A 15,040-nucleotide genomic window follows, 5' to 3' on the forward strand; every position below is an offset into this window, starting at 1 on the left:
AATGCAAGTAGAAAAATAGGAACCATCTTTGGTGGGAAGGTAACAGCGTTCCGTGCGCCTTCGGCATTTAGTCGTGCCGGCCACATGACCACGGAGAAGTCTTCGGACAGCGATGGCTCTTCGGGTTTGAGACAGAGATGACCTAGAATCGGAAACGACTAACACAAATGTGCGAGGGGAACCTTTACCGTTCCCTATCCTTTTATTATTTTTACAAATAACTCAAGGCGGCGAACATACCTAATACTCCTTCCTCCTCGTGTTTTCCTCATAACAAGCTTGTTTCACTTCTCCACCACATTTGAAGACAGGAAACAATAATGCCATTTCTTAAAGAACAGACTGAGCCTATTTTTTTAATTAGCATACAGTAACACAACAGCCCATTTTAAGATTGTGACTGGATTTAGGGGAGGAAGAAACTGCAGGGCTAGGACAGAGATCTCTTGTTCCAATCGATTATTTTAATTAGGAGTCTCTTTCATTTATATTGCCTCACTATTAAAACAAATAGATTGATGTCCTTTCCTTGGACTTGATAAGGAAGCAACAAGAAGAAACACGGCAACGGGAAATAAAAAGAAATCCAAAAAAACAAGACAGGATAACGGGGAAATGTCAACAGAAGATTCCGATTGCAAAATTACCTTATCATTTTACTTATTGCTGGTGGGGGGGAGGGGGAACACCCTCAGTGACAAGATCATATTTCACAGAAACATCTCAGTGCAAGGCAGAATAAGAGCTCTGGGCTGTGTGACTGATTGCACCTGAGAATATAACAAACCAAATATTACATTGAAGTCATAAAAGTCTTCAGACTGGAGTCCCTTCAGCTTGGTTTCTGGGGGACGTATTTAGGAGGTGGACCGTTGGCTCCAAATCAAGCATAGGTTCCTCTTGAGTCATTTTACCTTCTTTCTGCCTCTGCGCAAGGATCATGGCCCGCAGCAGGGGTGGATAGAGGACATACCGGATTTTCTCCTCTTCCTCAGGAGGGGTAAATTGCTTAAAGGCTTCCTCCTCGTGTTTTGGCACCATGCGCCAGTCGTGGTACATGACTTTGTCTATTTCTCTCTCTTCGGTTTCGGGCTTACCTAAAGAAGCAATTGAGAAGATGTAGAGAGGTCCATTTAGGCACGCAAATCTTCCCAGAATGGAACACACCATGAAAAGAAAGATTTGTAAGCCCCAAATGTGCATGCAGTTTGCTTTACTTGTTATTTCATTTTTTGTAATTATTTCTGTGTTTCTTTATATAATACATAGCACCACATGATTGGACTCTGTGTGTGTGTGTGTGTGTGTGTGTGTGTATAGGTAGGTAGGTAGGTAGGTAGGTAGGTAGGTAGGTAGGTAGGTAGGTAGATTAGATAGATAGATGATAGATAGATAGATAGATAGATAGATAGATAGATAGATAGATAGATAGATAGATGATAGATAGATAGATAGATAGATAGATAGATAGATAGATAGATAGATAGATAGATAGATAGATAGATAGATAGAGATATATAATGTATATAAAGAATTCTCTATGGTTGGGAACAAGAAATGATATTCAATTATTTTTGGGTCTGCGGAAATACCACCCCAAGAAAATAAAAATTAAGAGCTGGGAGGGAGACCTACAACAATAGAAAAAGGAAGGAAGAGAGGAGGAGAGGAGAGGAGAAGAGGGAAGGAAGGAAGATAGAGGTGAGGAGAGGAAAATGGAAGGGAAAATGAGAGAAGAGAGAGGGTAGGAAGGGGAAGAGAGGAATAGGGGAGAGGTAAGGGAAGAAGGGAAAGGAGAAAGGAAGAAAGGAAGTAGAGAATAACTGTGAATGTATACCTATCATGGTATTTCGAGAACAAAAAATAAAAAAAACTTTTCCAAAAAAAAAAAGAATTCTCTTTGGTTCAGAGTTTGGGGGGGGGGTGTTTTTGACACATCAGCAGAATCAAGTTAGGCATTTCTTAATGTTTGACACACACACACACAGAGCCCAAACTGTTTGCCCTCACTGTTCTATCTCATGAGAACTCGCCCTTGCTACAGGCTTTATCATGAAATCTTCACCCATCAAAGGAAATCTTCCCTTACCTCTAAATGTCAGATATCCCCAAGCTTTTCCATGTTCCATTTTCTGTAACAAAAGAACATCCCATGATTATAGTCCATTCAAGATGAAGGGAAGAGGGAGTGTCTTAAATTTGAAGCAAAACTGAAGGTCCATTTTCAAGAATCCCCCCACCCAATTACGGCTGTTGAATGAGGATGGCGCCTGCCCTTGGGAAAATCCTGCCTCTTGAAGTGAGGTCGGCTCCAATCCTCCTTACCTTCAGTAAGAGCTGAAAGAACTGGTTCTGTTGGTTGGCTTGAGGCTCCAATGAAGGAATTTCCCATTGGGGGTGGTTGATAGATTTACAACATACATCCCACCCTCTCTTCTTCTCACTCTACTCCCTTAAAGGTAAATGTTCCCCTCACACATATGTGCTAGTCATTACTGACTCTAGGGGGCGGTGTTCATCTCTGTTTCTAAGCCAAGGAGCCAGCACTGTCCGAAGACGTCTCGTGGTCATGTGGCCGGCATGATTAAATGCCAAATAGCAATAGCAATAGCAGTTAGACTTATATACCACTTCATAGGGCTTTCAGCCCTCTCTAAGCGGTTTACAGAGTCAGCATATTGCCCCCAACAACAATCCGGGTCCTCATTTTACCCACCTCGGAAGGATGGAAGGCTGAGTCAACCTTGAGCCGGTGAGATTTGAACCGCCGAACTGCAGATAGCAGTCAGCTGAAGTGGCCTGCAGTACTGCACCCTAACCACTGCGCCACCTCGGCTCTAACTGCACCCTAACCACTGCGCCACCTCGGCGCACGGAACACTGTTACCTTCCCACCAAAGGTGGTCCCTATTTTTCTATTTGCATTTTTACATGCTTTCGAACTGCTAGGTTGGCAGAAGCTGGGACAAGTAACGGGAGCTCACTCCGTTAGGCGGCACTAGGGATTCAAACCGCTGAACTGCTGGCCCTTTGGATCAACAAGCTCAGCGTCTTAGCCACTGAGCCACCACGTCTCCTTCTACTCCATTCTACTCCTTTACCTCCCCAACTTTTTAGCTAGGTTGATTTTTTTTAATTTATATCATTAAGTTTTATAGTTTTATCTTTTAATATCGTAAGCAGATCAGAGTTACTTTCTTATACGGTGGGCGTCTAATAAATTTTACAAATAAAATAAAATGAATAAATAACCTATATACAGGTAGTTCTCAACTTACGACCATAATTGAACCCAACATTCTTGTTGCTAAGCAAGACATTTGTTAAGTGAGTTTTTTTCCTGTTTTACCATCTTTTTTGGCCACAGTTGTTAAGTTAGTAACATGGCTGTTAAGTGAATCTGGCTTCCCCATTGATTTTGTTCATCCGAAGGTTGCAAAAGACAATCACATGACCCCAGGACCCTGCAACTGTCATAAATATGAGCCGGTTGCCAAGCATTGGAATTCTGATCAGGTGTTCATGGGGACGCCATCACGATCGTGTGAAAAACAGTCATAAGTGACCTTTTTCAGCGCAGCTGTAACTTCGAACATTCATTAAACGAACTGTTATAAGTCGAGGGCTACCTGTACTAGGATGCCTGAATTTACTCCTTTCTCCAACCAATGAAAACACTCACCTCGGCGGTATAATCCACCTTTACTTTAGTAATGACCCAATAACAAGGCTCATCATGTTCCCATATCCAAGATTTGCGTGTGACCATCCTGCCAATGCCAAAGAGGTGCAATCGGGATAGCAGCATGAAAAGCCGGTTCTCATTCTTCACATCCTCCCAGGCCAGCACAGGGAGGCGCTTTCCTGTGAAAGCTCGGGTCATCTTCTCGTAATCCACCGCATAACGCTGGGAGTCACGAGGTTGGTTTTTTAAAGCCCAGTATTCGCGGATTTTCTTGGCCCTGGCTGCAATCGGGCGATATCTCATGTAACGACCCATCGCTGCCTATGGTAAGAGAACAGAATAGAATTCTTTATTGGCCAAGGTGTGATTGGACGCACAAGGAATTTGTCTTTGGTGCATAGCCTCTCAGTGTACATAAAGAAAAATGAAATATAATACATTCATCAAGAATCATAAGATACAACACTTAAAGGTAAAGATTCCCCTCGCACATACCGTATGTGCTTGTTGTTCCTGACTCCAGGGAGCAATTCTCATCTCAGTTTCAAAGCCAAAGAGCCAGCACTGTCCATAGATGTCTCCGTGGTCATGTGGCCAGTATGACTCAATGCTGAAGGCGCACGGAACGCTGTTACCTTCCCACCAATTTTTCTAGTTGCATTTTTTACGTGCTTTCGAACTGCTAGGTTGACAGAATCTGGGTCAAGTAATGTGAGCTCACTCCATTACGCTATGCAACGGATTTCAATTGCTGACCTTTCTGATCGACATGCTCAGCGTCTTAGCCACTGAGCCACCATGTCCAAAATATAAGGTAAACTGCTCCAAACTCGATTGAAGAAAATACGACTTCAGCAACAGAGTGGTCAATGCCTGGAATGCTCTACCTGACTCCGTTGTTACATCCTCTAACCCAGTGTTTCTCAACCTTCGCATTCGCTGGCTGGGGAATTCTGGAAGTTGAAGTCCAGACATCTTCAAGTTGCCAAGGTTGAGAAACACTGCTCTAACTCTCACAGCTTCAACATTAAATTGCCTACTATGCACCTCACCTTATTCCTAAGAGATCCGTAAAGGGCTTGCATAAGTGCACCAACTTGCCTACCGTCCCTGTCCTAATCTTCCTTTTTATTCGTACCATTTCATTCAGACTCATGTTTATTCTTATATCAATTATCTTGTAAACGATTGACAAATCAAATATAAACACCCAAGGCCCCCAAAGCATGCCTTCGTTTCCTTCTGGAAGTACGAATTAGGACACAGAATAATAATAATAATAATAATAATAAGGCTGGAAGGGACCTTGGAGGTCATCTAGTCCAACCCCCTGCTAGAGCAGGAGAGACACATGGCTGTCCAGCAAAACCTTGACCGGCTCTGAGTCGGACGGCCTACCTCGCGGGGTTGTTGTTGTTGGGGAGACCAAAGAAGCCACGCAGCCCAGCAAACACCTCGCTCCTTTTAAGCAGCCCTGCGCTTCACCCTCTGGCTCCGACTCAAAGGCACCGCTCCGAACAAGAGCCGTCCCCCTCCCTAAATCCTCCCCCAAGACTCACTTCCGCCCCTCTTCACAGGCTTTGTTAGAATCCCAAACCTTCGCAAGACGCTCCAGCAGGGACGGTGCAATCTCATAGGACGCTCGGCGAGGAACACTTCCGCCTCGGTATCCTTTTTTCCCAAATTCAGCCGAGGCTGGTCCGTCCCTAATAAATCATCCGGCCGCCCACGCACAGTCGCTCCTTTGCTTCCGGCCCTAGGTTAGACAGAGAGTAGAGTAGGCGCTGGTGAAAAGGGCGGGCCGTCGCTATAAACGATCCGGCAGGCAACACTTCCGCTCCTTTCCCAAAACGATTTTATTTTTTTGAAGGATGATCCCGATTGCTTTGCTTCTTCTCGTATATGGTTCCTTTTTTTCCCTCTTCGGCGAAATGGTCGTTTTGTCGAGCTCCAAGTAGTAAAAGGGTTGCTTCGAAGAGCCTTTTTCTCAATAGGGACCAGGATGGATGGAATGATATGTAACCTATAATACCCGTCTGTGCTAATGAAATGCATTCTCTTATTTCGTTTCCAGGCTTGAAATTGCCGTAGCTGATATGGCTGAGGGAGACTCTGGACGTGCGGCTGCCTTTTATTTCCCCTCCCACCCCCAAGCGATGTCCCACTACAAGCGACCCAGATAAAACACTTGATCAGCTGTTGCTGCATTGGTAGAAATGCCTAGTGATGGGGAAAAGTTTTGCTCAGCTGCATAAGCCACAACAACAAAAAAGCGTAGAGACTTCAGGGGCAGAGGTTCTATAAATAAGCTTCTGTTGACAGTATTCATATCCACAGGATCCAAATTGTGAGAGATCATTTAGCTATGACTTAGTTGGGGGGGGGGGAGCTTTCTCTATTAATAAAAGGAGATCAAGTGACCTGGCTTTGTGATCAAATTGAGTTTGTTGACTTGCAGCCAAGATTTAACCAGGATAATTTGATTGTTTCAGCAATGACCATTGGCCCTGTTTATTATTGACGAGAATGTAGGGTTGTTGTTTTTTACCACTAATACATCTATAAGCTTTCTTTCATGAAATGATGCCCAGCTTTTGATATTTTTACAAACATAGCTGGGGTTGGGTGATTGTTGCTGATTTAACATTTGCACTTGATAATGTAGACTGGAAAGAGGGTAAACTTAAATCATGGAGGGGAAAAAGAAGACTGTTGCTCTTGATGGAAAAAGAGCGATCACGTGGGAAATCTCGGATTCTGAAGAAGATAGTGATGTTAAACCAGAATCCTCAACCGCTTTTGCCACTTATTCAGATGCTGGAGCTCGGGGCTGCTCAGAGAAACAAAAATTAGAGCCGGGCATGGCTCTCCTCGAGGCAAAAGCAGTTTCTTCGCTTGTACCATTGACACAAACCGTATCCTGTGATTCAAGGCCGGAGAAAAAAAAAAAAAAGCAGTCCCTGGACAAAAACAAGATGGCCCAGATAAAAACAGAAGAAAAAAAGAAGAGCATGCATAAAAAAGAAGAGAAAATGAAGATAAAACAGCAGATTGCAGCTGAAAAAGAGAGACGTAAAAAAGAAGCAGCTGCCTTGAAATTCCTTCGGCCTGATCAGTGCATGAAACAAATGATTGTCTGCTTGGATTCAGGTAGTATGTTTACACTGCATGATTTATTCCTTTCCACTTTTGGTTTGGCGTTTTTGGTGCCTTTACGCCGGTCCCTGCAGCTTTCTTGAAAAGATTTCAGAAGAAAACCCAGCTATTGTTCACACCTAAGGCAGAACTTAAAAACAGTCTCGTTTCTAGCCCAGTGCCTTTAACCATTACACCAAAATGATGCTTTTCTTGGCAAGATTTTTGTGAACAGCTTGCCATGGTCTCCATCCTAGAGAGCCGAGGAGGCGCAGTGGTTAGGGTGCAGTACTGCAGGCCACTTCAGCTGACTGTTATCTGCAGTTCAGCAGTTCTAATCTCACCGGTTCAAGGTTGACTCAGCCTTCCATCCTTCCGAGATGGGTGAAATGAGGACCCAGACTGTGGGGGCGATATGCTGACTCTGTAAACCGCTTAGAGAGGGCTGAAAGCCCTATGAAGCGGTATATAAGTCTAACTGCTATCCTAAGGTAATGAGTCACTGGGCCCAAGTCACTCCTCTGGCTTTGCGCCAGGTGGGCGCAAAGCTTTGTTTTAGTCCCACTTCTGGCTTTGCACCAGGTGGGACTAGAACTCAGTCTCCCAACCTCTAGCCTGATGTTTTAATCACTATACCAACCCATCTCTACATGCTGCATTCCCATGTTTTACCAGGAGGGAATTTAGAGGGGAAGGTTTTTCGCATAGTACCGTGTAGTAGAGTTGAGGTCCACCCAAATGATCAATTTGTTAGGCTTTCTCTTCAGGTCTTCTAGAGCACCCTGGCTCTGATATCTTGCTGGAAGTTTTGGATACTTTGGACTGTAAATACCATATTGAGCATCAGATCATTCCACACAGCATAACCTGGAAGAGAAAAGTCTTCAGCGGTACGTCTGGTTCCGTAAGTATCTCAATCAAAACTCCACTGATACCGTAGCCAAAGAAGCAAGACTGAGTGTGTGTCTTATAACAGCTTCCTTATTCTGCTCATCTGCTTTTCGTAGCCCTTTAAGATTTGTATTCATTTAGGGTTGCCTCTGCATGACATCGAAGAGAGTTGGGCCAACTCTGATAAAACACATTATTGTTGAAGCTCTTAGAAGGAAAATTCAGCAACTTATTTGGATTTAGAACAGATTTCTCCATTGGAAATTGAGGACAGCCGTGTGTATGAAGTGCTGCTCTGCGCCGATGACATGGATTATTGCTCTGATCCATTAGCTGCTATTTTGCCATAGCTGCTAAATTCCTGCTCAGAAATTAATAGAAGAAAAGGCACAAAGCAGTCAAGGAAGATAATAAATATAGCAAGAGTCCCAGACTCAATCTATATTGGGCTTGTCCCAGTTACACTATTTGTTCCCTAATGGATGGGTGTCAGCTATGAAATCCACTGATTTTAATAGTACTCTGGCTGTTCAGCTAATAAATCAGTCTGACTTGCCAAACTTCCTAGTATCTAAAACCCATATAATTAAAATCTTAGCTTTAACTGACTAAAGGTTACTGATTTGTAGGAGGAGAGGGCAGTGAAACGTTTCATCAGAACGTTGTTTTTTATCATTGTTTTTTTTATAGCAACTGTTGTTGCTATAAATGGGTGAGATCTTTAGAGTCTTGCACTAAAAACTGGGATGTGAGCTGGTCTATGAATGAATTTTAAAACAAAATGTTTTGAACTTCTTGAGGACAGGCAAGAGAATGCAAGCATAAGGTAAAAGAGGAACGTAAGCTAAGAACACCTTAAGGATCTCTTCCCTGCTTCTGCAAACCACCATTGGAAGCGGATGCTGGGTTTAGTAAGTTTTTAGTTTGAGCTACCAAAACTTTTTTTCTCTTCTGGCAAAAGTTTAATTTTATTTCCGCAGGACAATTGTCAGGAAGAGAGTGCAGTGGAAAGGGAGGTCCTGCTAGTGATGCAGCCTTCATACTTCCTCAGACAGCTTTCATCAATGCAGGTGCTGTACAGTATTTTAACTTGTGAATACGAATATGAATGGAAAGTATTGGTTTCCCCCCCCCCCCCAGTTGCTTAATTGTGCTAATTTCCTTCATTTTTTACTGGCTCCTCATTGCCAGTTTGCCTTGATTCTCTGCTTGCTATGCCTTATATGAGGAGGAGGAGGAGGAGCAGATAATGGTGTGTTTCAGAGTTTCATCTTATTTCCAGACACCTAGGGAGATGAAGCTTAATAATTGAGAGGAAATGCAATAGAAAGCTAGATTGGCAGCAGGCAGAATCCAAGAGGACAGTACTGGAATCATTAAGCAAAAAAAGGTGAGCAGGGGGGAAAATTGGTGAGCCAAGGCATATGGTGAAAAAAAAAGTATGGTAGAATAAATTTTATTTCTTACATTACAAAAATCCTACACTGCGTAGACTCAGCCAGGTGAGTAAAAGGGTATCCCTGCTCTGCCATCAGTTTACTGATCTAATTTGTAAGTGGGATTTAATAGATACTGGCATACCATAGTTGCGATTTTCAAGTGGCCACTCCTGTATGTACCATATTTTTCGGAGTATAAGACGCACCAAGGTTTTGAAGAGGCAAATTTTTTAAAAAAAGGTTTTGCACTCTGCAAACTTCTCAAAAACAGCCCATTTTTCACAAAAATGGGCCTGTTTTTTTCCCCCCAAAAAGGCATGAATAGCCTTTAGGGGGCTTGCATAGTGCTCCTGGGGAGGGCTCCCCAAAATGAGCAAAAAAATGCCCCGTTCTTTGCAAAAACAGGCCTGTTTTTTTGTCAAAAAAAAATGCAGGCAGAGCCTGTAGGAGGCTTATAGAGTACTCCTGAGCGCTGGGGGGGGGGGGGGAATTGAGCAAGAAATGGCCCGTTTTTCACTCATTTCTGCCTTCCCCAGCCCCCAGATTATCTCTGGAAGCCTTCTACAGGCTCTGCAGCCATTTTGGTGAAGGGGCAGAGTTTTGGGAGGCAAAAAATGCTGTATTCAGTGTATAAGATGCACCCAGATTTTCAGCCTTTTTTGAGGGAAAAAGGTGTGTCTTATACTCCAAAAAATATGGTATATATATTTAAAAATTCAGTCTGATTTTATTTCAGGAAAGATTTAATTCAGGAACGATTAGAACCCCATGAATTGTTTTAAAAGTAAAAAACATTCAAAATCCGGCACTTGGAAATTGAACAAAAATATATTCAACTACTGAAGAAAGATAGCCAAGTGGTGGGCATTAACACAAAGGAAGAAGGTTCAAATAACAAACAACTGTGACAGTATTTGTGCTAAGAATCCATCACAATATTCCAACCTCAAAATAGCACATTCATGCTATTGATAATCCATTGGTAAAATGACTCCAGTAGAGTTACCTGGGAGTTCAATATTGTCTTTTCTGTCTAAGAAAATTAAGGCAAACACATTTGAGGTTGGAGTTTCTTCACCAGTGGAATCCAACATAGTTTTTAAATTCGTGTGTTAAAGAGGTGATGAGTTTTTGATTCTAAAATCTTCTTCCAATTCTAGAATTCAAGTCCCGATGGCCAGCAGTGTGCAGCAGATCTTATTCATCTGTGTCCCTTTCACCATTTGGAAGATCCTTCTACAGTATCTTTCAGCGTGGTTGTCATTGGACTAGATACCTACCAATGGTACATGGGATTGGAAGGGCTGTGTGAGTTGTGGGTCCCAAGGAGCAAAGGGTTGTACGAGTTGTGAGAGCTGAAGATCCCAAGAAGCTAAAAGTCTGAGTCCTTGACATACACAATTGGAGGTCTTCATCTTTGACTCCTACAATACTTGTTTCAGGACAATCTTGGGTTTTTTTTTAATGATAGTGCAGATTACCAATAAAGATTGGAAATAGATAGTATAAAAGTGGGGAAAATTGATTCAAAAGGAATGAATGTGTAAACAGTCTTGCTTGTGCTTGTTCACTTGAGGCTGTTTGAGGCAGGGTTGTAGCAAGTCTAACGCCTTAGGATTCTGGGATTTCAGCCATATAACCGGCTTCTGGTCAAAGGATAAGGTGGTACTAAATGCAAAACAAATTCAAATGCTGACAAGGAAAACTCAAGTGCATCACATCTGGTTCTCCATTACCTTCTGCTGGATGTTAATTTAGCTTTCCAGTCTTGTTTATAGTGCTGGGATTTCCTGGCTGCATCCCTTACAAGTATTAACCAATCTGATCCTTCTTAGCATTTTCAAGCTCATTTTAAGATGATTAGGAAACAGCAGCAACACTTCTAGCCATGAAAGGCAACAAGACAAGTTCATTCTTTACTATCGACTGCCTCTAATGCCTCAGTGATTTAAATTAACAATAGACTTTCCCTGCATGCAAGTTTCCAGACCACAGTAGGTTGACAAGAATTATTTTGTGCCTTCGAAATCAGTCTGGCGATTGAACAAGTCCCTGCTGTTTTCTCAGTAAGAATTTTGGAAGTGGTTTCGTGCTGCTTTCTTCTAAGTATATGGGGGGGGTGGGCGGAGAGAGAGATTGGGCTGAAGTGAGCCAGCTGGCTTTGTGTCTAAGACAGAAGAAATAGTCCCCTAGGTCCTAGCCTGGTACTTTTAACCATTATACCAAAATATTAATTCCCCAATTGTGGTTCTTCTCTGAATTGCCTAGGTATCATCAGCTTCCGCAAGAAAAACCAGTCACTGGACTAAAGAATGAAACATTACAGCTTGGTCCAGAGCAATTCATGACACGGCATCAAATTGAAGAGGTAAACAAAGCATTGAGCTTATCAACCACAGCAAAGGGCTCCGTTCTCTGAGACATCTGGGTTATCCTTTGAATCCCTTGCCTGATTTAATTTACACCCTTATACCACATCAAGGGTGAACCCACGGCTCCGGAGCCGCATGTGGCTCTTTGGGCCCTCTGCTGTGGCTGTCTCTCAGGTGATCGCACCACTAGCTGGCCCCACCCCTCACCCTCCCCTCCCAGTGACTCCTCACCTGGCCTGAGAAGGTAAGGGTGACGGCAGGCAGTGGAGAAGTGGCTAGAGTACCTCATTGCCTGCCCAATGCCTCATATCAGAATCGGGGGGGGGGGGAGAGATGGGGGGGGGAGAGACACAGAGAGATACAGAGAGGGGGAGAAACAGACAGACACAGAGAGAGATACAGAAAGAGGTGGGATAAAGAGGGAGAGAGAGAATGTCAAGAGAGTTTTGTGGCTCCAGTATTTTTTAACAACTGGTTCTCTGCCCTAATGACCAGCTGGGTAAGCGTGGCTGGGGATGGTGGTCATGTGACTAGAGTTGGCCACGCCTAGCCAGGTTTTGTGGCTGTTTTCTTTTTTGTGGGAAATGGGTCCAAATGGCTCTTTGAGTGTTTAAGGTTGCAGACCCCTGATCTAGCAAAAACACTGAAACAGGAATTACCAGTTCGTCATTGCCTTAACATTTAGCCGAGATGGATGGGAAAAGCGTTGAAGCCTGGAACCTCTCAAGATATGTAAGAAAGGCCAAATGTGTTTTTCTTCTTGTTTTTTTGTCTGTCTCCAACTTTCTCCTTGCAGGCTCTGGTGGTGTTGCAACTCCGGGATAACATAAATGTCCTATTTCTGGAAAGATGGCAGGAATTGGCCCAGCATGTTTCTGCGGTGACCAGAGCTATAGCACAGCGTCCTTATAAGTGAGTGTCAAGTTGTCACGTTGCCTTGACAAAGCTTCGGAGCTGTGAAGCAGAAACCACAAGACTCTTATCCCACAATCCTTTCACAAAAAATCCGTAAATAAGCTTTTTGTGTGACTTTTGTCTGTGCAGGACTAATGAGATTGTTTCTTTAAAAAAGAAATTTAGCGTTTAGTGTTCTACTGATACAGCTGCTTGATTTACACTGCACTGTATTTAGAACAAGCCACACATTATGTTTTGTTCTGCCTTGCTTGCAGTGGTTAGTGTTACAGGGTCCATTGATAATACCTACTTCGTGTTTAATAATGTTTTAGCGGGGAACATTCTGAGCTCCAAATGGTCCCAGCCCAATCTTAGGAATGGGACGTCCTGACCAGCATGGAAACTGTCTTGGCTCAAGACAACCCCTTCGGAACAGGCTATTGTGTGGTCAGTTCCGACATGTTAAGCCAAAACGGTAGCCTATGTATAACCCGTACGTAACGGCTTCTTCGACAGGAAACATCAGGAAAAGCAGCCTTTCTCCTTCTGTGCCAAAGGCAAGTGGGCTAGTGGTGTGCACATTGGCAAGGACGGGAAAGGGCTCCAAGAGACCTGGCTGAAACAGATCCAGCAGTTCAATCGAGTCAGTCCAGCTATGGCAACAGCTATTGCTCAAGCTTACCCTTCGCCAAATCTACTGCTGCGGGTCAGTTCGTTCCACCAGTTGCTTTCTCTTGGCTGTAGGGGAGGGAAATCAAGGGAGGCAATTCTCAAGAATGGGGGCTAAATTCAGGCAGCTGTTGGAAGCCTGCCAGCGGCCTGCAGAGCTGGCAGCAGATTCCGACACTGAGGAGGTTGGGGAGGAACATGGGCCAGTCCTGGAGCCTGGGGAAAGGCTTTGATGAGGGCTGTGTCAGAGGCAGAGAGGGGGCCAGGGCCTTTTGCCAGGCAGACAAACAGCTGGAGCCTGTTCCCAGTGTGTGCATGCGTAGAGTTGCCAGACAAAGGGGAAAACTGAAGAACAGGGTTCGACTTGGGAGTAAGGCCACAGGTGGATGCTGAATGGCCCCTCCCAGAGGAAATAAAAGAGGAGCGAAAGGGGAGTGGAGTTTGCAGGAGACAATTAGTTTGCTTCATTGGTTCATGACTCTCCGAGACTCCTTGCCAAGTTTTACAGATATCAGCCTGGCAGTTCTCCAAGCCAGACAAGGTCTGTGACTGTAAATCCTCCCTTGAAAGACTTTGTTGGATGTGAATGAGCAGAATTCACAGTAAATTAATAGAGGGGGGGGGGGTTCGGGACAAGGAGTTTCCTTCATGCTCTTGGGAAGCCTCAGTCAGAACAGCACCAGATCTCTGTTGAATTAAGTAGGCCGCAAGTAAAAACCACAGAGATTTCAGCGAAAAGGGGGTGAGTGGAAATACCAGTGGGATATTTACTCAGATGTTGCAGTGTTGAGAATTACTATGAAGGCTGGATAAAGCCACTCCTAGTAAACTTCATTCCATTCTCTCCAAGGGTCAGTTTCTCATTATTCCAAGCCTATTGAGTTCTCCTGGGTGAGAGGAAGCATTTCTGGGCTAGATATTTTTTCTTCCTCTAAATACTTTTGTTTCCCTCTAATACAGCCAGTTTTTTTTCTTTTACTTCTTGTTAGCCGCAGGGCTTCTGTTTAGTTTATATAAGGATCATCTTTAAGAAAACAAATTGTAGATCAAATCTTTAATGATAAAAGCTACAAGTGAGCTCATTAATTCCTTTGGGCTTTTCTTAACCCAAAGCTTTGTTAGAGATGCTCCAGATCCGTTCTCCTCGTGGCAAACCAGCCTTGCTTATACCTCATCCCTTTTGCTATCAAGAGCTCTTTTCTAGACAATTCAGTTTTAAAACAAAGCTAGAGGAAAAGGGGTTTCATGCTGAAATAACATCACAGAGACCAGATTACCAGAAATACATGGGAATTGAGTATGCTTTCTTTCTTTCAGGCCTACCAAGAATGTAATACAGAGGCAGAGAGACGACTTCTTCTCAGCAACCTCCAAGTCAGAACTGAGGACAATAAAACGGAGAGACGGATTGGCCCAGACCTGTCTCGCCGGGTCTACCTTTTCATGGTATCTACAAATCCAGAGCTTGTCCTAGATTTAAGTTGTTGAAGCCCCTTGTAGTGCTGTTCTGACCACTGGGTCATAGCTCCTTAGCCTTAAAGCTTACTGCCAAAGCTACAAGATTTATTGCAGAAACAGAGTTTGTCAAAATCAATAAATGTCTTTGTGCACAAATGCTATCAACGAGCCTATCTTGACGGTGGGGATTTTTTAAATTTCCGTCCTTCTGCCGAATAATTTATTATTATATATCATTATGCTGTTTGTTTGGCATATTTTTTGTGTTCATGCATTAAAACATAATGTGACTTGGTGGTTGTATGTTTGAGAGAACCTAGCTTAAATATAAAAGTGTCTATAGATATTTTAACTGCAGCATCTTATTTTTTAAAAAAGGAACACCGAATCCCTTATTTTAGTGCAATCTTAATCCAGTTAAGTAATCAATTCCGTGAAACGAAAGCTCTGTATTTTGCTTTCATTTAATCAGACGACACCAGGGAGTCAGAAGG

General features: G+C 43.4%; 2 protein-coding genes across 3 annotated transcripts; one reads left to right on the forward strand and one right to left on the reverse strand.

Moving 5' to 3' along the window:
• Positions 1–321: 321 nt before the first annotated feature.
• On the reverse strand, positions 322–5,278 carry MRPS34 (mitochondrial ribosomal protein S34). 2 transcript variants are annotated; one of them, XM_087728849.1, is made up of 4 exons: positions 5,084–5,278; positions 3,683–4,006; positions 2,090–2,132; positions 322–1,097 (listed from the first exon to the last, which is right to left on the reverse strand). In XM_087728849.1, exons 2-4 carry the CDS (start codon positions 3,998–4,000, stop codon positions 817–819), a joined length of 642 nt encoding a protein of 213 aa, XP_087584975.1. In that variant the 5' UTR covers positions 4,001–4,006; positions 5,084–5,278; the 3' UTR covers positions 322–816. The 2 variants fall into 2 exon arrangements, with proteins under 2 accessions (XP_087584975.1, XP_087584974.1); XM_087728848.1 differs by lacking the exon at positions 5,084–5,278 and adding an exon at positions 4,181–4,345.
• Positions 5,279–5,514: 236 nt separating this feature from the next.
• Positions 5,515–14,702, forward strand: EME2 (essential meiotic structure-specific endonuclease subunit 2). The gene is made up of 8 exons (XM_014074568.2): positions 5,515–6,835; positions 7,588–7,724; positions 8,692–8,781; positions 10,311–10,435; positions 11,419–11,518; positions 12,319–12,434; positions 12,936–13,125; positions 14,406–14,702. The coding sequence occupies exons 1-8, from the start codon at positions 6,376–6,378 to the stop codon at positions 14,574–14,576; spliced, it is 1,389 nt and encodes a 462-aa protein (XP_013930043.2). The 5' UTR covers positions 5,515–6,375; the 3' UTR covers positions 14,577–14,702.
• Positions 14,703–15,040: the final 338 nt, after the last annotated feature.

The sequence above is a fragment of the Thamnophis sirtalis genome, unplaced genomic scaffold (genome assembly GCF_051295495.1).
Source record: "Thamnophis sirtalis isolate CommonGarterSnake01/CBP01778 unplaced genomic scaffold, rThaSir2_p1.2 scaffold_14, whole genome shotgun sequence".
Classification (NCBI taxonomy): Eukaryota; Metazoa; Chordata; class Lepidosauria; order Squamata; family Natricidae; genus Thamnophis; species Thamnophis sirtalis.